Source organism: Pithys albifrons, chromosome 9 (assembly GCF_047495875.1).
Source record: "Pithys albifrons albifrons isolate INPA30051 chromosome 9, PitAlb_v1, whole genome shotgun sequence".
NCBI lineage: Eukaryota > Metazoa > Chordata > Aves > Passeriformes > Thamnophilidae > Pithys > Pithys albifrons.
The window spans coordinates 14,468,166-14,495,165 of record NC_092466.1 but is presented as its reverse complement, the minus strand read 5'-3'; the positions used below and the strand labels follow the sequence as shown (position 1 = coordinate 14,495,165).

The 27,000-nt window shown below is 53.5% G+C and overlaps 1 protein-coding gene across 2 annotated transcripts; it reads right to left on the bottom strand.

Moving 5' to 3' along the window:
• Window positions 1-16,296: 16,296 nt before the first annotated feature.
• Window positions 16,297-22,932, bottom strand: KAZALD1 (Kazal type serine peptidase inhibitor domain 1). Of its 2 annotated transcripts, XM_071563605.1 has the most exons (6): window positions 22,840-22,932; window positions 22,149-22,221; window positions 20,754-21,354; window positions 19,368-19,528; window positions 18,218-18,365; window positions 16,297-18,005 (listed from the first exon to the last, which is right to left on the bottom strand). In XM_071563605.1, the coding sequence occupies exons 3-6, from the start codon at window positions 21,259-21,261 to the stop codon at window positions 17,920-17,922; spliced, it is 903 nt and encodes a 300-aa protein (XP_071419706.1). In that variant the 5' UTR covers window positions 21,262-21,354; window positions 22,149-22,221; window positions 22,840-22,932; the 3' UTR covers window positions 16,297-17,919. The 2 variants fall into 2 exon arrangements, with proteins under 2 accessions (XP_071419706.1, XP_071419708.1); XM_071563607.1 differs by lacking the exon at window positions 22,149-22,221.
• Between the last annotated feature and the right edge of the window lie 4,068 nt (window positions 22,933-27,000).

Genomic DNA, 27,000 nt, shown 5'->3' with positions numbered 1-27,000 from the left:
CTGGAGGATTCCAGATGGGGCACTGTGTGTTTAGCCTAGCAAAGAGACACCAATGGCTTTCGGTGGCTGCCAGCAGCAATTTCTGCATAGAGATACTGTTCCTTGACTGCATCACCCAAGAAGATGTCCTCAGACAGGGAGGAGTTAGCAGGGCATGGCATCCTGCTCTCCTCAGATAAGGAGGTCCCACTGCCTCCTATTGTCATGGTGGTTTTCTATGAGCAGCCAGCAACTGAGTACATGTAACAATCCCCATGAGGCACTGGTAGTCTCTCAGACATATTGCAGTGCTGTCTTCTAGCTCAGCACCCCAAACTTTCACTTCTTATCTTTCCAATCATCCGAAGTTTAGCTCCCTCCTGAAACAATCCATTCCCAGTCCCTATCTGATCTTGTTCTTGCTCTCGCCAGCAAGGCTCCTTCTCTCTGTGAAGCCCATCCAAGGCTCTTTAGACTTCCAATGCTGAGCCTGTAACCAGACAAGGTCTCTGCCCAGCATCTGGCCAGCACAGGGGTCTCCAATCCATACAGATAGAACTCTCCTCTGGTGCCCACAGGATGGTCACTCCCAAGGCTTGGAGCAAGGAGAGAGTTGTCAAGCTCCCACCACTGCTAACCTGTTTTCACCCTTTTCCCAAGGAAGACCTCCAAAGAGAGCTCTTGGCATTCATCTGCTATGGGCTCTGCAGACTCAGTTCCAAAAAGCTCCAGTTTGCAGCTGACCCAGAGTGGAACAGTGGCTCTGTGAACATCCAGGGGCACATGGGCACTGTGCATGTCTGGGGGATGTCCTGGGCTGAGCATCAGAAACCTGGGACGAGTCCCAGCCAGGTGGCTGGTGGAGAATAGCACCACCACCACTGGAAAGAGGAGGAAACTCAGCCCAAGTCTTCTCATTATTCAGCAGCATATCCAGTTGGAGAACTGATGGTAAAGCCTTCTAACTTCATGTCCAAGGGCTTTCCCTTTGCATGTCAAGGTGGCGGGTACATGAGGAGAATGATACTCTACTTGAATGGGGCTATTGCTGCTGGGGATGGAGGAGGAGAAAGCAAAGAGCCACTACCCCTGCCCATCCCCAGTCCTTCCAAAATAGACAGGCCTGGGAAATAATTGTCAATTTGAAAGGAATTAAAAAGGCTTGTGTGTGCGTGCGTGTGTATGTGTGTGTGAGTCCTGCCAGGTTAATACTCTGCCTATTCGCCTGACAGCTCCAAGATTGATTACCCGCCTCAGCGCTCTTTATAACTTGATCAGTTGAATTAATCTCTGGCTGCGGGCCCATCTGATGCCAGGCATCACAAATTTAATTTGGAGGTGTACAGGATCTTTTATTCCTCCCTCCCTCCCTCCTTCCCCCACCCCAACCCCTGTCCCTGTCCCTTTCTTCTCCACTCATCAGCACGCATGATGCTCCTGCTGCTGTAAGGATGACCTAGCTGTCAAAGCTTCCTCAGGGCTGCAGGGAATAACATCAGCAGGTAAACCCATGTTACCCACAGGAAAAAAAACCCAAAAAAATCCCAACAAACAACAACAAAAACCAAACGCCCAAACAACCCCCCCAAAACTGAAATACCCAAACCCAATCACCAGACCAGAGGCCAAAGCAGACACTAAGTAAGACATATTAATGTACTAAAGACTTAATGAAGTTGAGGGGGGGTATCGTGGAGGGGAAAGTGCTTACTTTATTAGTTTATGGCCGATTAATGGGAACGGTCATTACAATGACGGAGATGGATTGCTCCCATCAAACGGAACCACCAGCCCCTTTCGGAAGGTAGAGGGGTGCCTGTGTTACCGCCTTGCTGCTCAGCCAGGGTTTGGGAAGTGGGGTTCTCCAGAAGGAGTGGAGATAGACTCAGGGAGGGCAGGGGTCTGCAGGGATGCCAGGGAGGTTTTGGAAGATGAAATGAGCTGGAAACTAAACAAATGAGGCGTTCAGGTGTTGGGACTGAGGCATCAGAGCTTTGGAGGAGAAATCCTGCAGAGGAAAGAAAAGAAAAGGGCTAAGTGAAGAGCCAAAGGAGATGCCTTAATACCCAATTCCCAAGGAAGGAGGGCACAAGATGGACAGGCAGACTGGCCAAAAGCTTGGGAGTTCAGTTCCATAAGTGGTAAGCAGCTCTCACTTCCTTCTTCTCTGTTCAAGGACCCCCAAGCGAGTTCTGCAGGACCGGACCCTGTCCAAGATATAAGACCCAGTTTGTTTCACTCCAGAACGTTGTTAAATACCTGCTCAAAGCCCAGGTTCCCTGTGGTGATGACCTGGAGGTCTCCAGACACGTCATGATAATCAGAATTATCCAGTATCTCTCCAGCTGCTAATTGGTAGTTACTCTTTAGCTCCCTGGGGCAGGGCAGTAATTCTCATGGCCTGTGAGCCATGCTACAAGGGCTATTTACTACTGCTGGGGAATAAATGCAGCAGGAAAACACTCACACTTGCATCCACTCAGCAGCCTTTGATTCCTCCTGTATAGTGTTTGCAGCCCCTTTTATTCACATAACAACAAAATTTACACTACTCATGGAGGGTAATTTATATTTCTGCCTTTAATGGCCAGAATCTTCACAGTGATTACAGGAATCTGGAATCAGGAGAGAACATCTTAGACATCTGTGCAAACTTTGCTATTTGTCTGAAAAGCAAAGGACTGTTGAGCTTCACACATGGGGGAAAGAACAGAAGGAAACATCCCTTGTCCTTTTCTTGGATGTCAGGGTCCCAGAGCACAGCCATGACATGGTGTGGCAGCCCCTGACCTCTCTGCCCAAGCACCATGTGTCAGAGGTTGAAGTGCATCTGCCAAACCCTTGGAAGAACCAAACTTGCATGCAAGGCAGCGGCCTTCCTGGTGCAGCCTCACCAGCTGTTCCAGCTGGTGCTATACCTGAGCTCTGACCAGCCTGGAGGGATGGCCATTCCTTCACCCACTCGCCGTACTTCTGCTCTCACAGACTGTCACATGTCTCTGTAGGATTAGGACCAGCTTGATGAACACACAGTTTTGTGGGCTTACCAAGCTCTGGGAGATGGGCTTTGACCTGCAAGTTTTCTATAAAATAAACCATCAGGAGCAATGCAAGGGTCTGGCGCAATGCAGCAGGACCACAGATTTCCATTGCTTCACATCCTCTTCTAACCCAGCAGTTCCTTGTCTGTATGTGTTACCCGATGCTTCAGCCAGTTTCCCATGTGATTGCTGGTCAAAGTCCAAGATGACTTGATCCCCAGAGCTTGGTGGAGCAAGCCTAGCCTACAATTTGATGTTATGAAGGGCCTGAGTTCATCCAGCAGCTCACTTGCCATCCCCACTGGCAGTCAGGCTCAGTGGCAAGGGAAGAGCGCATGGTCGCACGACGGCATTGAGCAGCGCTGCCGCTCTCCAGCATCCACGCGGACTTGCAGCCTTTCATCATTCCCAAGTGATGAATAACCACCCTAATGAATGGAGGGAAATTGGATTAGTGCTGAACACCCATGTGCTTAAACTGTGCCTGATTAAACCCCCATCTGTGCAGGGAAAGGCTGAGTCTTCCTGCTTCTCAAAAGGCGGGGAGCTGGCAGCTCTTGTGCATGGCCTCATCTGCAGTCTGTTAGGACATTTCAGGTGCACAGGAGCATTTTCCCCCTATACCCCTGGCAAACCACCCCCTGAAGGCTGAGCTGGAAAGTTTGGGGCTGGTTTTCTTCAATGTGCTGACCTGTTCCCAGTGGATGTTTTTGCAGCTAGAAGAGGGAAGATTTATGAGACACTTGAGTTATCTCTGGGCTTGCTACCAGGTTCCTGCCTCAGCTGGGAAAAATGAGACTCATCTTCCTTGCCTCAATTTCCCCATTTACAACTGATACCAATGACATTTTCTTACATTCAAAGACTGTGTTTTCTTTAAAGTAGAGACTGTCTTCCACTAGGAATTTACCCCAAATGGCAGAAACTACTTCTGTCTTTCTTGACGGCTTTTCATAGACCTCTTAGAAACAGCCTGGGGACACCTATGGGGTTGACAGTTCTTAAGACATGGGTGCCAGTACCTGGAGTAAGAAATCTTCCACAACCAAGGCTGCAAATAAAGAATTCAAGGCTAGGAGACATGCCAGGATCCTCTGCAGTTGCCTCAGAAATTACTCAAACCCGGTTATATGAACTTGCCTACAAACACTGACAGCTCTAACTTGCATTTGCTTAAAGAATTCCTATGACAAAAACACATGGAAAAGGATGCCAGTTTGCTCTGCAGACCCCAACAGCAGGCTAAACCACTCTTGATCTTGATGGATGGGCTTATTTCAGCCCCGCTCACTGCTAAAACACTTGAAAACCAAAATGGATCTTATTTTTACATGTTTTTCTCTTAGTTTGAAATTGAATATGGATTTGTATTTTCCCTGTTTTTCCTCACTCAGTTTCATGAACTAGTTCTTCAGCATTTGGTGATTCTCCCTCACAAAGGGACCAGGGCCCCTCACACTCATTTTGATAAATTCAATTCACCAGACCTACAAGACCCAAAATCCTACAGTAGGTCTACCCTGTGCCAGCTCCAGTGGCACCTTCATGTCCTCCCAACTAGGAGACGGCACTGACCCATCGACTCTCCAGTCTGTGAGGCTCACAGTCCTTGGATGGCTGCCCCTTGCTGCAGACTGGGGTCAGCAGTGGGACCTGATGCCAGGTTCCCACCTGCTCACAGTTCTGACTGTTTGGGACTATTTTTGGGGAGGCACAGCTGCTGCAACCCATCTCATGGGCTAACAGAACAAGCCAGCGCTATCTCAAAGACATATCCCAAGAAGTCCTTTCTGCTCCCTACACAGGACCTTCCATGTCCAGGACACAGCAAGACACCACACAATAGTGCAGTTCACACCAGGATCTGGACCTGCACTTGGTCCCCAGCTCTGCCCAGTGTTTTCCCATCCTTCCCCAGCCTCTGCAAAGCCAGATGAAGGACCAGGTGATCACCAGTCTGACCATGATCCACTTTGGGTCAGCACAACCCAAGGTTTGACTGTCAAATGCTTTTAGCACTGGTCTTCTCTTGCATGAGGTGAGGTTGCAATATCTGCTGAACAGGCAGCAGCAGGTAACGAAACGTGGTCACTGCTCTGATTGACAGCCCAGTAACCCTGCAGAAGAACCAAGACAGACACCAACCCCTGGATGGCTTTTCCCAATTTCCATGCAGGTACAGGCTGGAAACCCTTGGGTTTCACTGGGTTTACAAGAACAACTGTTGTCTTTGCATTTCATGCTACTTGGCCACAGATGCTGCTTTAATTGCCAGGATCCTTTGCTACTAGGCCCTAATCAGGTAGGTGCATACTGAAATTTGTCAGCTGTGCAGTGTCACAGCTGTCCCACTATTGCTGGGAGGTGGCTCTAGGGCCACCCAACCCCAAGAGTGGCAGGGACAGGGACCCACAGGCACCCAGGGTAGGAGGCTGCAGGGACCCAGGGGATGTTCAGTAGTGTCCCTTGCCAAGATGGCATTATGATCCAGCACAGTATCACAAGGAAGACAAAAATTCCCCATTCCCTCTCCCCACTTCATAATCCCATCATGGAAACTTTCTAGTCCAGGACAAGGTTGCCATAAAGGATCTGTCGCAGGTAATGGAAGCACAAGCTCTGTAACACCTGGTGTCTTGCCCTAGATCTCAGGCACATCCTGGCAGCTCCTCCTGGGACTGGGACTAACCATCCCAGATGACATGCCAGCTCTGCTTCTGCATGTCTGTATTCAACACACACAAAAAACAACTTCAACCCCTAAATCCAACACACACCTCGCACCCACCCCCTACCCCAAGGACTGTGCCATGAAAGCCCCTGCTCACCGTGCCTGCTAACACTTCAAATGAGCTTTAGCCCCCCAGCTTCATCAGTGAGGGTGGTAGGGAGCCCCCACTAATGCACCCAAGCAGAGAAGGGCTGCGGGTGCCAGCAGCTTTTCAACCATAATGAAAGTCTCGAGTATCCCAGCCCGGCCAAATCACCTCCTACAGACGCAGCACAACACTGGAGTAGCAATAAAAGTGTCAGGGATGTCTTCTTGTGCATCACCAGACCACAGCATTTCGGGAGCGGCCTGCACAGAGGTTAATTATTGCTTCCCTCTCTTTCCCTCTTGCTCCCAGTTTAAGATGGATCTGACTGTCAGGAGGGGTGACAGATGAAGACAAAGCACAGGTACGGCTCCCATGAACTCTGCGCCTGCCTGTATCATCCTAGAGCAGCTGGGAGCACGTGGAGTGGAGCTGGGGGGAGGCAGAGGAGGGAGGGAAGAGGAGGGAGAGTTAAGAAAGCAGCAACCATTCCAGTGCTGTAATGGATCTGCTGCGGGGGACGTGGGGTTGTTGGACTGAGAGAAGAGAAATTACAGCTCCTTTCACCCTGCTCTTATGGAAGAATCTTTTTTTCCTCCTTGCTTCTTCATGCAGCTTCAAAATTTCATTTGAGATTGGCAGAGACCTTTCCCCAAATGACAAGGAGTGCATGAGAAAGAGCACATGGTCAGCTGCCTTCTGTTCCATGGACCTCCCATAACTGCAAGCACAAACACATAATTGAGCAACTTCCCCTTGAGATTTAATGTAAGAATATTTGTGATCAGCGTCCCAGCTCTGCCACCATCACAGGTCTCTGAAGTCCCATTCCTTAAAGCAGCCTCTGGGTGGAACAACACAAGTCTTTTGGGTGGAAGAAGGTTTGCAGATGCTGTTACCAGCAGTGTCCAGCAAACAGACATCTCTGAGCATCCCTTCTCCGTGTCCTTCACTTTCCTTCCTGGCCAGTGGCTTTAGTGGTAGCATAGTCATATTGCCATCAAAACCTCCTTTTGGACACTGGAGGTTTTAAGGAGATGACCATGATCTTTTCCAGGACATGTCTCTCTCCCTCTCTCCAGAGCCGCTGACCTGTTTTGACTACCTTTGTCCTCCCAGTGACCAGAGCCACTGCCCAGGAAGTATCCATCCTTGTTGATCCCAGCAGAGACAGGACACAGTTGCCTTCAAAGAAGCTTCTCTCCATTTTCCAGCCAGATGGAGAGAATCAGTTCCTATGCAGCAGACAGGAGATCAGATTCTCCCAGGAAAAAAACAGCTGCTTTGCCTCTCAGGCAGTTTTTTTAGTAGTTCAGGGATGCTGTGACAGGGCAGCACGTGCCCCACTGTTGCTGCTTTTCCCCACCACCCCCACGCAGAAATTCCCCAGGCATTGGGAGCAGTGGCCGTTCTCTTCTGCTCCAAGGTTTGAAGGGATTCATCAGGAAGATGGATCCATGACCCTTCCCCTGGTGCCCCCTGCAATCTGGTTTAGTTCTCACCCATGCTCAGGGCTGCCAAAGCATCTTCAGGGAGGCTGCAAACTGGAAACCACAAGCCTGGGAGATGTGCTGGCTCCTCAGGGCAGAGCAGCACTCAGGTGTCAATCTCCTGCCTTCTCCTTGCTCCTGAGCACAGACACTGCAGCCAGTTCAGAGATGCACAGCCACCCCAGGCACCCAGGATGAAAAATTACCCTGTTCCTATTCCCAAAAGGGCTTGGATTTTATCCCATGCCTTGAGCTGGGGGATGAGAAACGCTGGCACTGGCAGTTTTCATCCCCATGGAAAGGTCTTCAAAGCTGACACTAATGGGAAGGTCTGCCTCAAGCCATTCCCAAACAGTGCCTTTCCTTTCCAGGCTTTCCGGCCATTTCAGCCTTGCTTGATACCATTTAGCTGCAGTTGCTGAAGGAAACATCACTTCAAATTAAACCAAATGGGAGCACTTCAGCTGGCAGCTTTGAAGTAGGAGGTTTTGATAAAAGCCTGTAATTCCTCCCCTTCTTGATCTTTTATTTTCTTCCCCCTCTCCTCTCCAAATGGTGAGCTTTGCAATGGCTGTTCCAGCACAGCCACAGGAAAGTCTGAAACTCCCCCTCCAGGGACGTTCCCTCACTCAGCCAAACAGCCTCTCCCTTAGGATGATGGGCTCGGTACCAGCAGCTGAACCCAAGTTCATTTTCTCCAAGTCACCCAGCAAATATAAAGCAAAACCAGTCAGAGCTCCCTTCTTCCTTCATGTGCACCCTGAACAGGCCATCTCCCTGCTGCTGGGATAGTGTAGAGCCCAGAAAATACTTCCAAGTACTTCAGTTCCTAGAAGAAATGAGCAGCACAGCTATCCTAACCGCCTGCTAGCCTGCCCCATGCCTTATACACTGAGGCTGTCACATTGAAACTAGGGTAGGAAGACAGAAGCTTTGTGCCTCATTTATACCGAGGGAATAAATGAGACGATACCTTTAAGCCACCATTTAGTTACCTTGTACCTCCCAGACAGCTCCCATGGCCCCAGGAGACTCCTGTCTCCCCAGATGCTTTCCTGAGCCATTTTGAACCCCAGTGCTCAGCCCTGAGCAGGCTGAACCATCAGTGCACCAAGCAAACCCCCAGTGCTGACCTTGCATGAAGTCTCATCTCCCACCTACTTCTCGACAGCCCTCCTGGAGGGCAGCAGAAGCACCGAGGATGCAGCAGCACGTGTGCCTGCCGGAGAGGATGTATAGTGAAGGCTGAAGAGCTCAGAGCACATCCCTCCCTGTGCGACAGCTAAACGAGCCAAGACAATTAAATGTGCCAGTTGATGGCTGCCTGGCAGAGCCAGACTGTCTCTCTCTTTTAATAAAAGGTCTCTTTCCTGAAGTCGTTCAGGCTGCAGTGAGGACTGCAGCTTGTGAAGTGTGAGCACCCTTCACATTTAATTAAACAGCCCATCCAAGCCTGCCTCGTACTGATAGAGCTCACATGGTGCCAGAGATGCCCCGGCTCTTTGCTCCCACTGCAGTCCTCACTGGGTGAAACGCCCCTGCCCTCTTCCATCTTCACTCCCAGTATGGTTAGGGCTGTGCCCCAGGTTTCCTGGCCTGCATGATGCAACCCCAAACTGGGCTGCTGTGCCCTCAGATATCAGTGCCCAGAGGTACTAAGCACTTGCAGGACAGATAACCCCCTCGATGTGAGATGAGCTCTGCAGAGGGGCTAAGACCCAGCAGCTCACTATAAGTATACTACAGAAATGAGGTGCTGCTGGAGTATTCCTGGGTGTGAGACAGTCAGACAACCCCTCGGTGGATCCAACCCCATGGTGAACCATACCACTGCTCCACAGCTCTGACCTGCAGCTGCAGAGGCCACCCCACAGTTGGGACGCCATGGCCATGGCCTCCCTGAGCCCCTCGCGCAGTTAGCACAGGGCTTCCGCCTGTCGCTAGCTCTGGTCCTCATCAGCAGAGGAGGGGAAATGCCCTGCCCTTGCCCAGGGCAGATAAGAGAGATGGATAAGGGTGGGGGCAGAGGGGAGGCCAGCGTTTGGGTAGCTTGGCTGACTTTTCAGAAAGCACTTGTTGTGGTGAGACCTACAGTTTAACTCTTCCTTCCCCAAGGCCAGAGCATGCTGGCAGTTGGAGAAAGCTGGAGTCTGGGGACAACTCCTGAGGACACCATCCTAATGTGCTCAGTGCTTTTGGACCCCTTCCCATGTTTAAAGTGAACCATGGTGAGCTGAAATCACTCAACTCTGGCTACTCCATCCTTGTCAGGGAAGACACCATCTTCTCTCCCAAAATGCTTATAGGGGAATTGCCACTCCCATCCCACAACCACAGCAGCCTGGTGGCTGATGATTTGCTATCTACAAACATGAAGGACTTCAATACACTGACTGGCTGTATTTGTGGGACATGCCAGATCAGGGTCCCTGGACCTTCTTGATGCCACTGACAGCAGGCAAGATGCAAAACCAGACCTTTTTACTGTTTTATCCTCCCTACCTGAGCTCTTCTGGAAGGGAAGGACTGGGTCCAGCATATGTCCCAGAGAGATGCTGAACAGCTTCCCCAGTCCTTCATCACACAGAGCAACATATGGCTGCAAAGTGTGAAAGATGGGTGGGAATGGGAGATGCAAGTTATTTCTTCTGCCTCTCCTCCCAGCCATAGCTGGGAGAGAGAGGTTATTAAAGAGAAAGGCTCAGGCTGTTCATTTGGACATTCAGCCAGGTGAATATTTGGGGTTCTCACTATTAGCCCAAAGCTGTTCTCCCGTGCTCCCCTCCCACATTCTTAAACCAGCAGCGCTCCAGCAGCTGGGGAAGCTGCCGACGGTTATGAGCACTCCACAACCCACCAGGGCTCAGGGGCTGCTCTGCAGAGACCCCATCACTCACACTTTCAAGCCTGCCAAGCCAAAGGCACAGTAATTGCAGATCAGATACCCCCCCCACTTCCGAAGCAGTGTGCTCTGGCAGGGTCCAGGCACAGGGGCTCCCATTTCCTCCTGCCTCTGGCTGTTACAGAGCAGAGAAGTGACAGAGAGCAGCCCTGGGGCAGAAAGGGCTGTGAGGAGAGACAGCAACCAGCACGCTGATAAAGCAGGTCCCTGCTGAGCACCTCCTTGCCTCCGAGATAACGTGCCCCAGCTGCTCTTTGAAGGGTACCTGTGCACTCTGCAGGTTGTGCCCTCACACAGGTTTATTGCCTGCTCTAGCTCATCCCCCTGTCCCCATGGGGTCAGACTCCAGTTCCACATTCCAGCCCCAAGCAGAGGGGAAAGACCAGCCCACAGGGAGCAGGCTCAAGACATTAGATGAGCACAAGAGTAGAGACATAACATCTCCACACCATTCCCACACACCAGCAAGGGCAGGTCTTTCCCCCAGCTGACCACAGGTGAAGGTTAAAAAGCCATTTGCAGTGCAAGGAGGAGACTCCACTATGACGGCTCTCAGGCCCTCCCTGGGCTGATGTCACTCCTGGTGGATCTGCACAGGAATCAGCACCTCAAGGGGACAGGCAAGACACCATATCACTTCACTGGATCCAGGTTCAATATCCCACTCACAGTCTCAGACCTTCATCTCTAGCAAGGGACAATGAAAAAAAATCATAATTTCTGATGCTTTTACTGGAAACGGAGTTAGGCAAGACTGAGACTGTTCACACTGATAGCAGTGTTCATGGATAGAGTCACATCAGCAGCCCTGAGACTTTTAAAACCAGAAGTAGTGGAGCTTTCAACAAACACAGCTGAGAAAAATAAAGCAGTCTCAAGTTAAAGTTTTTTACAGGCTTCAGCAGGTATTGGCTGGCCAGCCAGAGGGTGTTACCATGCATCAATTCCAGCATAAATTCTCTGCTGTCAACACCAGCTAAAAAGCCCACAAAAGCTGCCCCACACAGAGGCCTGCCAGCACTTCAGCAAAGCTGGAGGACAGAGACTGCCAGCATGGCTTTATCTGGCTGAAAATCCCTTCCTTAAGATACGAGGCTTCTGCTGGAAAGAGATGCAGGTGCCTTGGAGCTCCTGGCTGTCATTTAGCTGGACTGGGACAAAGCTCCCCATCTCCCACAGCCTTGGTGGAGAAGGGACTATCTGTTGTCTAATAAACACAAACAAAGCTTTCATCCAGGGAACTGCTTTTTCTTGAAGCCATTCCCCCAAATCAGAGCATAGGGCAGTTATACAAACCCCATTTTCATGGGAAAACAGTATGGGCAATTCCTGCACCACTTCTCACATCTCTTCCAGCTGCTGTGCTTATCTTTCAGGAGTGGGTACTGGCGTTTGCCAGGAACCTTCCCAAACAGAAAGAGCACTGTTAGGATGCAAGACCAAGGAGAGGGGACAAAAAAAAAGCCACATCCCTAGAGGAAGCATCAGCATTCAAGTGTTCACGGAAGCCTCCAGCAGGGACAGGGAGAAAGCAGCATCCTGCTCCTGCTAGGTGATGAGTGTGGCATTCTGCAGCCTTCTTCACCCCTCACCTATCCACAGAGGTGCCTCCAGACATAACTGGACCAGTTTCATCCCTCAGCAAAGCCACCTCCCTCCTGAGCTCCGGCTTTCCACCAGCCCTTGAGCAAATCCATGGCTTGAAGGGACAGATATGCAGTTCAGTGGACAGCACACACGCTTGCTGCAGTGCCAGCCACCAGTTGTTCCCCATGCCTTGCAGCACCTCACTTTACACAGCCTCACTATCCCCAGAAGGGTCTGCTGTCTCCTCTGTCTGCCTTTAAAGGCAGCCCAGGGGCAGTAAGGGTGGAGCACAATAGGGTTGCCCAGGTGGAACTGACTTAGAAAGGAGTGTGGGTGAGAAGGTTTTTGGGGAGAGGGACTAAACCCAAGGCTTTTATCTGCCTTTGCAAACATGCTGTGATGCCAGGGCAGAGCTCTTCCCTGGATGGCTGGGAAGCTGTACAGGGTACAGCATTTCACAACTTACCCCTGTCCATGCAATAATCCCCATTTTCCCCCCGTCTGGCTCACATCTCCCTGTGCTGCCCGGAGTTCCTGCAGTCCCAGTTTGAGGGTCATGTGGAAAAGCAAACCCACCTCTGCGTTCCACTGCAGCAAGCTCGGACAACCTCCCACCACAGCTAGCACCTCGCCACTTGCTGTGACTGATACAGGGAACCTGGTGCTTTTATTGAACTCTTTGCTTCCTGTTTTAAGCTTAATAATAAATTGCATGTCACATTACAACTGTGTTTATTAAAACCCATTGGCGTGAGCTCTGCTCTGCTCTGCAACAGCATTTGAATTATTGAAAGCAACCCCCCATGGAGACCTATTTGCTGCAAACGCAGGAGGATTTATTTCCATTTTGTTTATCAGGTGGCATAAGTGCTTGGTGGAGGCAGGGAAGCTGTCTTGCTCTTTTTATTTTCTCCCTGAGCCACTACAACAGGGTGAAGAGGTGCTGTGCAGAGGGCACAAGGGAAAATACCACTCCACCCTACCCCAGAAGTCCTGGGGATAGCTGGCCACTCTGCCCTGCAGGTCTCTTTGGCTCTGCTTGAGCTCCCCACACTCTGTGCCTCAGTTTACCCCTTTGCAGAGTGACATTGCAGTGCTGCAAGCTTCCATCCTGGCATGACCAGTGATCAGCTTAGGCTGGACAAACCTCTGTTAGAAGCCATTGATCTCTCATGAGAGATGTCCATGGCACAGAGGCACTGTTGTGTTGCCACGAGGCGTGTTGACCCTTTTGCAGCCCCAGTTCAAAGCAGACACCCAAGGACCACCGCTGAACATCTTAAGGCTCTTCCTCATCCCACCTGAACCTGCTGCAGCCACCCAAAACTGGTGTCAAGAGGATGCTCTAGCTCTGGTGATCATCCCAAGAGACAGTTTTGTACTCGTGTCCCTTGCAATGGCATCGCCTCTTGCAGCAATGCAGAGGTGTTGGCAGGGCAGGGCAGGGCATGGGGCAGGCAGGGCTGGATTTGGGGTCCTGGGGTGCTCCAGGGGTGCCCAAGGCCCCACGTGCCTTTGCTGGCTGCCCAGCACAGTGGCAGGGCTGTGTGGCTGGTGGCTTTGCCAGGAGATGGCACTGTTTAACGGCTAATCACAGTGGTGGCCCAAATCTGGACTCTGGGTTGGAGGTTTGGAGGCACCACAGGAACTGTGACCAGCAGGTCGAGGGAGGTGGTCCTGCCCCTCTATTTTGCTCTTGTGAGATCCCACCAGGAGAGCTGCATCCAGCTCTGGGGCTCCTATCATAAGAAGAAAATGGACTTGTTGAAGTGAATCCTGAGAAGGGCCATGAAGACGCTCAGAGGGCTGGAGACATGTTGAGAGTTGGGCCTGTCCAGGCTGGAGAGATCTCCAGGGAAACCTTAGAGCACTTTCCAGTACCTAAAGGGGCTACACAAGAGCTGGAGAGTGACTTTCTGGCAAGGGCATGTAGTGACAGGAGAAGGTGGAATGGCTTTCAGCTGAAAGAAGTAGGTTTAGAACATGTATTAAGAAGAATCACAGAATATTCTGAGTTGGAAGGGACCCACAGGGAACAACAAGTCCAAGTCTTGGCCCTGCACAGGACATCCCCAAGAATTACACCATATACCTGGAAATTCTTTCCTGTCGGAGTCATGAGACACTAACACAGGTTGCCCAGAGAAGCTGTAGACTCCTCATTACTGGAAGTGCTCAAGACCAGACTGGATGCAGTCCTGAACAACCTGGTCTGGTGGAAAGTGTCCCTGCCCATGGCAGGAGGGTTGTAACTAGATGATCCCCTCCAACCCAAACCATTCTATTGTTCTATGTGTGTCCTGCCCAGGCCCAGACAGGGGCAAGTCTCAGCACCCCTAAGGGCAGGGAAAGACAGGGACAGCATGTGTTTGCTACTGGAGCATATTTACCTGCTGGACTTGGTGGAGTTTCCATGCAGACCACAAAACCCGGTGGCTTGGCAACTGCTCAGAGTTCCTGCTTCCAGGTGAGTGCTGGACAGCACTGAGAGGGGGCAAAGATGAGGGAGGCACCAGGTGTGTCAGGTCAGCCATCTCTGGGTCAGCCACCAAGTATCTCCTGGCCCGTGGTGGTCTCTGAAGTGGTCTGGGGACCTGCATGGTGCCCCTGCATCAAAGTGGGAGTGGTGGGAAACGCTGAAGCCCCACCAGCCTGCAGCAGGGGATAGGTGCTACTCAACCACAGCTTTGGGCCAGAAAGCAGCTGTTTTGGAAGGGGGGTGTGGAGTGTGGATGTTTTACCTGAATTTCACCTCAAGCATCCAGAGCTGTGGATCCACAATGGGGGTGACCACAATGCTTGATCATTGCAGGGCAGTTCCAGCCCTGCACATGTCTGCAGTTTTTAACCACACTGCCTTGGCTCCGTTAGGGTGTGTCTTCAGCATCTTTCAGGTGGTGGCAGGACAAGCCCCTCCTTTCTTTATTCCCAGCCTCACAGTGATCTGTGGTATCCTGGGAAGTACCTGCACCCTGCTCATCTCAGGAGGCCAGGAGGCACCTGTGCAGGTTCATGCCTGGGACCCGTGGCCACATTAGCACTTCCCAGTCCAGCTGACCTTGTCCTTGACATCAACCTGGGCCAAGCAGTTGCTCTGAGTGCAAGAGGTTGGGCTGGCAGGGGCTACTCAGCCCCCTTTGAACAGAAAGCAATCACATCAAAAACTGTCAGCAAAGCAATTTCATGCTGCAATGCTGTTGGGGCACACTGACCCCACCTGGACATCAGGTTTGGTCAGGTCCCTGAGAACCTCCAGGTGCCTGGAGCTGAAGAGAGCATTTGCAGAACCTGGGGGAACTTCCTCCCTGGGTCAGGGGCTGCAGGAAACATCCGAGCAACCAGCAGCAGAGGGAACCAAACGTTTTTAGAGCCGATGAATAACCTCAATTAAGCTCTGTGGCAGTGACCGATTCCAGCTGTACAACAATATTGGCTCCTTTAATTTTTAAGTGGCTGGAAATTGCAAGACTGGAAGCTGGGATGAGGAGACACCAGGCCCTTCTGTGCTCCTGGAGCCACTCTGCTGCCCCTCATCTTGTGGGGAACAGAGCCCAAATACTGGCTGAGCTCCAGCCTGTCAGTCAGACAGCCCTCTCCCACACTGGGATCTGAGGAGACTGGAAGACACAGCCCTTGGTTTGGTTAATTTTGGTCAAGGGCTTTTGCTCATTTTCCCCTCCAGTCACCACATCGCAGCTGCCCTTTCTAGAGGAGCCAACAGCATTCCTAGCCAGGTACCCCCAGGGCACCACAGGGACAAGATGTGAAGCTAAGGGTGGCAAGGACTGAGACCAAAATGTGAATTCCCACCCATGCCTAGGCAGGGCTTCATCCTGCAGAGCATATGGAGAGCCAGGGATGGGGGCATGACCCATCTGACACTGCTCAGCCAGCCCAGTGCTGCATCCACACCCAGAACGACCTGGATTTGTGCCAACATAGGCAGGGTGAGCCTGGCCCTGAGGAAGGTTGGCATGGCAGCCCTGGCTGGTGGCCAGTCCCAGGCACCATCGGGGAGCCCAGTGAGCAGCTCTTGCCTGATGAAGCTCTGGGACATTCTCGGATTTCCCCATGGCAGCCTCAGCCTGACCATGGCCCACTTACACCAGCTGACTTGTATGTGAAACAGGAGGGAATCAGGATGGGTAAAACTGGTCCAGCTTCTCCAGAAACAGATTTTACACACCAAAAAAGCAAAATAAAAGTCAATGGCACATTTATGTCCCTTGTTCTTCCTGAACACCCTCCCATTCTGATGTAGCAGCCCCAGGAGGATACTATTATGCTTTTGGAGGGAAGGAGAAGCTGAGGCAGGAGTGGCTTTGGCATTTCCCTGGCTGAGGATAGGTTTGCTACCAGAGAGGGCAGGCATTCAGGCAGGCAGGGCAGCAGTGTTGATGGCTGTGCCCTGTCAAGCTGTGGTGCAGGGGCCAGGGCTGGCCCAGCCTCACTGTCTGCAGGAATTTTGCTCTGCTGCCAACTCCAGACAAATCCCTTTTATTTACTTGTTCAGGTTTCAGTGCTGTAATTGAGTCGTCTGAGCCAGATCCCAAGAGAAAGAGGAAGAAAAGAAAAGAAAAAACAAGTGAAGGAGAGTAGTGCAGCACCCGAGCCACCAGCCTCATTGCATCCTGCCTCCTCCTGCCTGGGGACCGGCCAACTCCTTCCTCACGGGGTCTGGCTTCCTGCCATAGCCCACAGCTCTGGACCTCCCAGGAGCTGGGACTGAGCAATTGAGAGTGGTTTGGTTTTAAGCCCCAGAAGTCCTGTAAATGCTGCTGGTTTGAGGGGAAAAGCACCCCTTGAGTGTGAGCTCAGCCCCAGAATGCCCATGGGAAGGGGTCCTGACAGCCCTCTCTGAGCACAGAGCAGCACAGTGCAGCTCTGAGCTTCCTTCCCATGCTCCCCACAGATACAAGTTTGCTCTAAATCACCAGCTCTGGGAGGTGGGTGGGATTTTTTTTAAGATAGAAGATAGAAGATTCTATCTACTAGAGCTTCCCTGTCCTTCCCCACCTAGGCAGAGCTGGTCCATGCTGACAGGGCTGTAGTGATCTTGGTGGAGAGCCCAGTGTCACAGAATCTAGGACCCCAAAGTCATAATGGGATAGGATCCAAACTGATGGAGATATGATGACCTGGCTTGATACATCCCCACTGCACAGGAGATGGTCTGCTGGGCACCCCAACCTCATGTGAGGTGAGAAGGGCAGGACTCACACCTGTGAGCACCAGGATGGGCAGGTGGGCTCCTCAACTTAAGCAGCTACACAACGGACAAGGGAACATCCACGGTGTTTGCACCCTCCCTCACCCCAATAATCATTCTTGTGGATGCAGGACACCTGACTGACCTCTTGGCTTTGACCCATGTGTGTATTTTAAATAATATTATCTGAAATGGTAAAGGAAAGAGCTGCATGGAAGGGAAAGAATGAAGTCTGTCCAAAAAAGCCAAGGTGTTTCTGACCACAAGGGCTGTTGGGCTGGAGAAAAGACAGCACTGAAAGCCACAAGTGTCTAGTTTCCTCAAATCACTACGTTTCTTGTTAAAAAGCAAACAGGAGGATGTTTTGGCTGCAGGTTCCTCAGGTCATGGGGAGAATCTGGGCTGTCTCTGTGCTCAAGGAACACAGAACAGATATGGGGGTGACACACTGGGTGTCACAGTGAGGTCCCAACACTCTGCTCCAGCTCCCGAAAAATGCTTTGTAGAGGGCAGTGATGCCCCTGCCCTGCCCTCACTCTCTCAAAGGGAGCTGTCTCCACACCCAGCACCAAGTCCTAATCACACATGGCACAGTTGCCATTGCAGTGTCCCAACTGCCACCATGTCTCCACTCACTGCCAGAAGAAAGACCCACCCTGCTCCAGGCAGAGCTGCCCCTGGTACCAGCCCTGTGCCACCAATCAGCCAGTATCCCTTCCCCAAGCACCCTGGAAGGATGTGTCACCCTGTCCCCCACCCCAAAAAACAGGCGGGTGTGCCAGGATTGTTCAGAGAAGGAGTTTTGGCCTGGTGGGTGCTCCAGAGGTGTCCCCAACCCCCAGGAACAGTCACTGTGGACAAGGTGATCTCTGCAGCCAGACATCCTGTCTCTGGGCTAGTAGTAGTCCTCCTCACTGTCCCCATAGTCCTCGGGTGTCATGCGGGCCTTCAGCAAGGAAAAGTCTGTCAGGTTGAGTTGGTCTGAAACGGCAGCATGGGAACAATGTGACATTGCCACCCTGCAGTGCCTCCCCTTCCCCGCCAGGACCAAAGCCAAACCATGCAAAGCAACTTGCTCGGGTGTCACCAGCATAGCCCTACACTCCAGCAGCTCCAACCACACCGGTGCACTTGGCCCAAACATCCCCTCCCTCAACACCATGAGAGCACGGGGAGAAGGACATGGTGCTCACCTGGTGTGAAGACGGTCAGGCTGGCTACTGCCACCACCTCCCCGATGCTGTTCCTGGCGAAGCAGCGGTACGTGCCCTCATCCGTCACCCGCACACCCTGGATCTGAAGCCAGCCCGTCACTTCATATTTCTGGGGCCCCCCTCTGAACTGCATGAGGGAGGGACTTCAGTTAGCACTTGTGTCAGAAGCAAGGGGGCATCTGTGCCACAGAGCTCTGAGTCCCCTATTTCAAAAGGCAGTGAGGTCCCAGGATTGCTCTGGCAGCAACCATGCTATTTTCTGTTTATCCCCAGGAATAAATAGGCTTTTCCTGACCCAGCTGGGCTGCAGCTGTGTTTGCAGGCTGCTATTATGGTGCAGTGGCCAGGGGTGGAGGACAGTAGAGTCTCCTCCAACCAGACAGAGTAGCCCCAAGCAGGGTGGAGATCCACAGTCAGACCCTGCAACAGGCTGCGGAGAGGCTTGAAGGGTAGAAAGATGCAGGGGATCCAGCACATCATACCACAATTGTGCCAGGTTTCGCCTACTTCCCTAGCTTCCCACATCCATCCCACCATAGTTTCCTCCCCACTGGTGCACGGCTGAGGTGCACAGCCCCTGTGCCTCTGCCCACACCCTCTAATAGCTAGGTATGACCAGCTGGGCACTATATTTAGGGCTGGCCAGAGGCAGGATGCTCACCCCTGTGCCTGCCAACTCTGGGATGGGAGCTCTGCTGATGGAAAAAAAGGGCAGGGACTGCCTGGATGTGCTTGTAGGACTAGAGGATAACCCAAGCTGGAAGGCATACGGGAGGTCGTCTCCTCCAACCCTACCAGTAAGGCCACAAATGAAGCCAGAAAGGAGAGCAAACTAAAGGCAGGGAAGTGGGAAATTCCCTGCTGGAGGACTCTGTGGGTCCTAAAAATTAATGAGTTCAAAAACTGCTAGAGAAAATTGCAGAAGAGAGCTATGCTGATGGCCCCAGACATCAGCCCTGGTTCAGCCAGTCCTCATGCTGTGCAGCCTGCAGTTACCCCTTCCCATTCCCAGGCAGCCAGACTTGGCCATCCCCTGAGTATGACCACTCTTAGGTCTGGTTGTCCATGAGCTCTGAGAAGCACTGGGTCACTCCTGGGCCATCACCAATGCCCTAGGCACACCACTTACCTGGACAGAGATGTGGGGGTCATCTCCAGGCAGCAGCATGTCCATGCCATCCTTCTTCCACTCAATGGATGCCATGGGATAGGCAAAGACCTCGCAGCCAAAGATGACATCCTGCCCCGTGATGTTCCATGTGTCATAGGGAGGAGAGGTGATCTGGGGCTCTGGGGAGGGGGTACAGGAGAGCACGGTGGGCTCAAAAGAGGTCTCACCCTTGGCAAGTTCCACGGGCTCTCCTGGGCTGGTCTCTTGGGCAGCAGTGTTTAGTTCACATAGAGATACTGGGACCCTTCCCATGCCCCTCCTCTCCCACCCATGGCAGACCCTCACCTTTGCCCAAGACACGGTCCCTCCTCATAGCTGGGACTGGAGGCTCCCTCCCCAGCTTCCCCCTGCCAGCCCATTATGGGGTGCCATCCCTTCTGCCCTCAGTCTCACCACCTGTGCAGTGATGCTCAAGGAACAGTGCAGTAACAGCAACACTACAAAGCAAAGCTCTCCTGAGCAATTAGAGCACACTCCTGCAGTGGAAAGGCCATTGGGGTGCTCATCCAGCCCAAGGCTGGCGGGGATGGATGAAATGTTTGAGCTTCCAGCCAAATAAGGCCTCTGCTCTGACACAGCACTGTATGTGATGAAGGAAGTCAACACATCTCCAGCTGCTGGACAAAGCCAACACCTCCAGGTTCCACATCTGTTCCCTGGAGGGATGTCCCTAGAGGGAGAGAGAACTACCCTTCCTACCCACATCTGGTCCACAATCTGGACCATAGCATGAGCCAGAGGTCAACAGAAGTCTTCCACCTCCAAATACACCTGGAAAAAACTCAGGAACGTGATGATCTACAGAAAATAAAGTCAACCTTGACACTCCTCAGGCTATGGTGACAGCACTGGCTGACCTGTGCCAGACAGGGCAGGCTGGAGCACAGCCTCCCTGCCAGGCTGTCCTCTCTCAGCCCCCAGCTGAATTTTAAATGGAAGATAGAAATCACACAGCCAAGTCAAACCAACCCAGGTTTCCATTTGCAGGAGGCAGGCACATTTCTTGGGAGCAACAGGCCAGCATGAACCCAGCAATGCTGCCAAGAATTTGCTAACAACTCCCTGGAACTTCCCCATCTGCTTCAGCAGGATTTGTTGCTTCCCATAAACCCCACTCCATTTTGGCAAAGCTGATCCCAGACCTCTCCAAGCGCTTGGTCTGCCCCAGAGTAGCAGGGTGGGGGCACTAGGGGAGACTTGGCACTCTATGGAGCAGCCCCCAGCGCTGCCATATCCCTGTGAACACTGATAGTTTGCTGTCAGGAGAAACAGTTAAGCCAGACCCCTTTGCTTGCCTCTTCCCAACACACACAAGCCTCCATCCTGCAGCTCTAGGGGCACTACCTGACTCGCAGGGACCCTCGTGGGCCACAGTGAGGTTTGCATCAGGGTGGGCATGGGCAACCTCCAGGAACCTGCAGATCTGAGCATAGGTTTTGCCATCGGAGCCGCAGAGGGCCAGGTGGGAGAGGCAGGTACATTGAGGCTCAGGCACCTCTCCATGATGCAAGTCCCCAGCATTCAGTCGGCACTCCAGATGCTCCCCACACTTGCCGTAGAAGTGGTTGGTGTTGTCCAGATCGCAGATCTGTCCCTCCAGGTTGGCACATTCCCAGCAGCAGTCACAGGCATCCCGCACCATGCCAGCCAGGCACCCGCGTGGAGTCGGGCACTCCTCCGGCTGGCACTCAGCACAGCCCTCCCCTTCCTCCAGAAGCCGTTGCCAGCCCCGCTGGAGGTAGTCAGAGGTGCTGGGAAAAGCCTGGCCCATCTGGAGCAAAGCCCAGTGCAAGGAGAGCAAGGAAAGCACAAGGCAAGAGAAGCTGAAGGGCTTGGCTTCAGACATCCTCATGGCAGCTCCTCTATCCCAGTCCCACTGTCACTTGGGTGGGGATCTCTGGCACCACTCTGGTCTCCCTGTCTAGATCTGAGGAGCCCTCCTGTCCTGTGAGGAGGGAAGACGTGTGTTACCAGTGCAGAAAGTGTCTCCCATTCCTTTGACTCCTGGCTGGCTTGCCCTGAATGGCATTGCTGTTTGATGTGCAGTGGAGGGTCAGATCCAGCCCCTCTCACCCTCAGCCCCTCACCCACATCTTTCACACTCTGGAGCTCCCCAACCAGGTCCTGTCCTACATCTTCTGATGAGATGGGCTGCTGATCCCAGCCCCACCAGGTTCAATCCTTCCCTGGCAGCCCAGCATGCAAAGTCCAGCCTGCTCTGATCCCAGCATGGGGAGCCACAGGGCTGGCAGGGCATTGGACAGGCTGTTCTACATTATTATGGCTCAGCCAGTTCGTACCCTGCTTCTCATCTCCTCTCAGGAAGCTGCTCTCAAACCTCTTTCCTTTCCCCATTGGTTTGCAAGAGTCACAGCCCTTTTTTCCTCCCTCACCATCTATACATGCAAAATGGAGTGGCTGATCCTGCAGCAAGGAGCTCTTTCTGTGCTGGAGGCAGCCAGGCCAGGAGTATGCCCCCAGTCATGCCTGGCTTTTGTTTTCTTTTCCTCCCTGAGCTCCAACCCTTCTTTTTAAGCACCACCCACTTGAGCAGGGTTAAAAACATTCTCTCAGAAGACTTTGTGACACTGTCAGTTATCAGACAGACAACTGATGCCGAGCATGGAGGAACTCAGTGCACAGGTGGGCAGCCAGTGGACTGATAGCAGACCCCGTGTGGTCAGCCTGTACTGGCACAGCGAGGTCCCTGTCCCCAAACCCCAGGCCTGCATTACCCACCCACGGTAAGCAGAGGCTCATTTCTCCCAGGCTTCTCATCTCTGCTGGAGGGGGACATGTGGAGTCTCAAAGCCTGTTCCGAGAGAGGGTGACAATGAACTAAATCCCTTTGTGAATATCCTTGCCCTGCTCCCAGTTATACCCTGGCTGACTTCTCTGCGATGAGGTGAACTTATGGTCCCCTGCCCCAGGGTAACCCAGAATAAGCGAGACGGGGTGGGGAGGGAACACAGATGGCCAGGCTGTCCCCTCCCCTCCTGGAGGGAACAGCACCGAGGGGCAGACTACAGCCCCCCGCCAGCTGCAAGTCCCTCCCCTCCGGGGCTAATGCAGCCCAGAGCTGGGGTAGGGTGGTGAGGATGGCCCGGACAGTGGGTTACATACATGAACCCCCGGATAACCAAATGTGAAAATGTGACCCGTTTACAGAGACCACCGAGCCCCCCAGGGGTGGAAAGGGGCATGGAGGCCCTGTGCTGGATCCCCCACCCTACACCAGTCTGTACAAAGCAAGGCTCCAACATGCGATGGATGTGGGGGGCCAGAGAAAGGGTAGGGGGTAACTGCAAAGTTGGTCTCTGGATCCCCACGTTCGAGGTGCGGGCACTGGGGGTCCTGGGTGAGTGCTAGGAAGGGACACGGCGTCCCCTGGGGTCCCCCGGGAGCCACCCTGCCATAAACCGCCACTTACCGGAGGCGCCGGTGCCTGGGGCCGCGGGTGCGCAGTGGCCGTGGCGGCGGGGCTGCTGGCCCCCGGGGCTGCTGGCCCCCGGCCGCTCCAGCACCGCCGTGATGTCAGCGAAACGTGAATCCCCCCGCCCCTCTCCGGGCCCGCGGCCCGTCCCTGGACCGGGACACGGGCTGGCCGGCACCCCTTCCCTGCCGGGGTCTGGCCACGCCATGCACCCTGGCCCCCGGGCTCTGCCGCTCCGTTCCCCCGGCACCAGCACCTCCCTGCGGACCCCCACGCTGGAGTCACTCCCGGCCATGTGCGGGATCTGGGCTGATGCTCAGCTCCATCCATGGGGAGGGGGGGGCAGAAACCAGCTTTGCAGGGGTCCTTGGAGGCAAGTGAATGGGAAGGTTGGGCACGGCTAAGGAAGTGGTCAAAAGCTGCATCTCTCAACCTGTAATTTGGTTGGGGAAACACAGACTGAAAATCTGAGCAGCTGAGCAGCTGCTGTAAATAAACGTGAGGATAGTTCCTGGGGGATATCTGTACTTTCCCCATTCCAGGAGCCAGGTATGAAAGGGGTTTTGGGGTGCAGACAATGGCATTGCCTTGGCTGGGGGAGAGCTACTGGGAGCAATGGTGGGGCTGTTCTACACCACAGCAGTGCAAAACCTTCATACACACGGCTGGGGCTTCAGAGCTCCCCAGCAAGCTGTGTTGTTGCTCGCTGCCTCAGTTTCCCTGGCTCTGAGTGGGGGAGCCAGGATGTGCCTTTGCAACACAAACAAGTTGTGCATTTGCATGTTGCACTGGATGCTATGCTGGGGGATCACATAGCCAGCTCCTCTCCTGCAGGCAAGGAATTTGTGGGATTTACTTCCTCAGTGAAGGTCTGGCAAAGCAGGATCCCTCTAAGGACCTGGTTTCCTTCACCACGCTGCAAAAATCTGCTTTTGCTTTCCAACACCCTCCTGCAAATTTGTTCCGGGTTCCAGGGCTTTCGCTCGGTCATGTTGTTAATCCAGCCGTGTCTAACGATGGAAAATGCACCAGGCTTCAGCCCCCCTAAATCCGCCTTTGCCAACCAAACTCCCCCTCCAGCCTCCTGCTGCAGAGGGGGGTTTCCTGCCAGCTCTGCCTTCAGCCTCAAGTCCCACTCCCCGTCTGTGGCCCCCAGCCCCTTGTCTCAGAGCTGCCTCCCTCTCTGGGTCCCCTTGCCCAGCCCATTGAGTTCAGTCCCCACATGCCATAGGTTTTCAGGTCTGGCATCTATGAGTTGTGGAGCAGCTGTGGCTGCAGCTGTTTTGAGAAGGCAGGGAAAAAAATCAGGGAAGGCTGAGGTTTTCCTACACGCACCCCCAGAGCTCGATCAGAGGATACAGACTCTTGGTGACCCCAGGGAGGGGTAGAAGAGTCTCCTGGACTATCCCCACCATGCCACCCTTCCCACCTTGGGATGAAGCACTGCCTACACTTTCAGGCATCCCTGTACCAAACACACCCTCACCTGCCCCTGCTCAACCCAGGGAGCAAAGCAATGGGGCAAGCCTGGCCTCCGAAGTCTTCCTCTGACCACCAAGCTACTGGCTGGCACAGAAATAGAGCCAGCACTTAAATCCCAGGCATCACTGAAAAGAGGGCCATCAATGGTCCCTGGTAATTTGCATCTCTTGCCCTTGGCAGGAGGGCAAGGGGAACAGGCCCCAATGTTGGTGTCCTCCACACATGTGGGGAATGACCTTCTGCCATATGCCATGGCCCAAGCACCTGGTGTGTCCCTCTCTTCGTGAGGTCATCATGGCCTCTGGGTGGCTGGATTTGTCTGAGCATCACTGCAGCCACAAGGTGGGAAGAGGCCAGGTCTCCAGATGGATCACATGGCCAGAAGGGAAATCCAAACACAGATCTGAGCAGGAACAGCTCCGGTCTTGGAGTAACACAACCCAGTGCCTGAAAGCCAGGGGCAGCTCAGCTCAACAAGACGGAGCTCAAACCTGGCAGGTAATTAAACCTCCTGCTTAATGAGACTATTGAATGTGCTAATAAACAGTGGCAGGTATGAATGAGGGGTGGAAGATCTAACCTGTGCTTAACACAGTTCTGCTCGATCACACCTCAAGTCAATCAGTGTGGCCCCTGGCTGCACGTGGGGCTTGTGGCTGGTGTTGCTTGGCTCAGCTTTGTGGGGAAAAGGGTGGTCACAGCCCTGCATGGCCTGGCACCAGAGTAAATTGCATTCCTGTCTCCCCACTCATGCTGGCTAGTTATCTCTCCTTTCTCCTCACTTTCCCTAAGCCAAATGAAGCTCCTGAAATTGGGCTTTGAAGATTGAGCCTCAAGCATCAAAACTTCCTCCCTCCCTGATGGGTTGCTCCTTGTCACTGTTACCCATCTTGTGACAGTCCTGTTGAAACCAGGAGTCTGTAGATACTTCTGGCAGACCCACATCCATGGCACCACTGCAGATCTCTGTTATTAGATTGAAACACTGGTGACAGAGCCATCATGGCCAATCAGGGGTACCACAGTGTTTCTGGCTCCCCCAGCTTTGGACTGAACTCCTAGACCACCCCACAGGGATCTGGGGTTTACAGCAGACAAGTCAAGAAAAAAAATCCACTGTGGAAAAAAAGCCCTGGGCCAAGTGACTCAATGCACATCATGTCAGGCAGGGCTGGCAAGCAGCATCACAGCTGGGCTGGTGGGGATGAGAATGTCAGTTACGTCACTGACAGAAGCAAACGTTACCGGAGATGCTGGGACAGAATGCTGCCGGCACACTGCCTGGGGCCGTGAGGGTCTTCTGATAATAAACCAAATCTATCTCATTTCTTGTCAAACTGCTGCTTCTCTCTGTTTCCTGCCATCTGCAGCAGCCTGATGTGGCCGGGTTCTGGCCAGCCCACACCAAGGTTGCACGGCTTTCGAGGGGTCCCAGCCACATTCTGGGGCTCCACTGCAGGGACAAGGGATGAGCAGCAGGCAGGTCCCCCCCAGCCTGCATGCCAGGCCAGACCCGTGCTGGGAAGCAGCAGGCTCAGGTTTCTCTAGGCTTTTCCAGAGTGAATTCCTCTGAAGAACCAATCCGTCAGCAAATTCTTAGGGAAGCAGTTGCAGCTGTGTGCAGGGCCAGGGGCTCTCAGCCGGCCTCGAGGCGCGATGGCCGAATGGCAAGGGACACTTCTGTCTCCACTCTGCTCGGCGTCCGCGTTCAGAGCCCCGGCTCAACTCCATCCCCGCAGGAATCCCGCCGCTTTCGTGGGGTTTTCCCACAAACCCCATCCCAGCGCAGCTCATATACCCTGCGGCCTGGAAGAGGCGGCGGGAGCTGCGTTCCCGGGAGATGTCCCCGTGCTGGCACGGCCGTGCCAACTTTGACACCACGGTGCCGCGTGACTCGCCCGGCTCCCCCCGCAGCCCGACCCAGCAGCAAACAGGACCACCCCCCACAGTTCCCTGCCCGCCCCCGCCCTGCCCGTGGGTCTACCCCGGCACAGGGGTGCGGGCAGGCGATGCGGACAGGAGGCAGAGGGGTCTCTGCTGCCACCTCCAGGGCACTGCTGGCCTTGTCTCTGGCCCTTTGCGATGACACTGACCCTCTACTTGGGGACTGCAAATCCTGAAGCAACGCATGGACACCTCAGCCCCACCATCTCCCTGAACACTAAAAGCACCACCGTGAGCAGAGCCTGTAAGCCCACACCGCAATGTAGTGTCCTGAGGGGCTCGGGGACCCTCCTAGAATGTGGGGATCCTCTGTTCAGCCTGCCCTGTGCACTCAAGGCTGCATGCCCCTCCAGGCAGAGCTCCAGAGGGTGCTGCCAGCTGCCTGGCACCGTGCCCGCTGTCCCCTTTGCCACCCTCCCGTTCCCCAGCCTCCAGCAGTGCCAGCAGTCCTAGCTGGGATGCAGCCAGAAAAGGTGCCCCACCACCAGTGCCCCAGCACCCCCTTCCACTGGGGACGGGCACTGGCGAGGGGGAGCCTGCACGCTCCCCTCTACAAGAGGCTGCCCATTTCCAGGCGTCATTAAAGAGCAATTAGCTGGAAATTAAGCTGAGAACAAGTATTGATTAGCTCATTAAGGCTGGGGGAGCCGGCTGAGGCAGTAGGAATTGCTGCCGCTCGCCCTCATTATGGGCAAGGTTAAAGCTTGTGGTCGGGCAGCTCATTAAAGATGC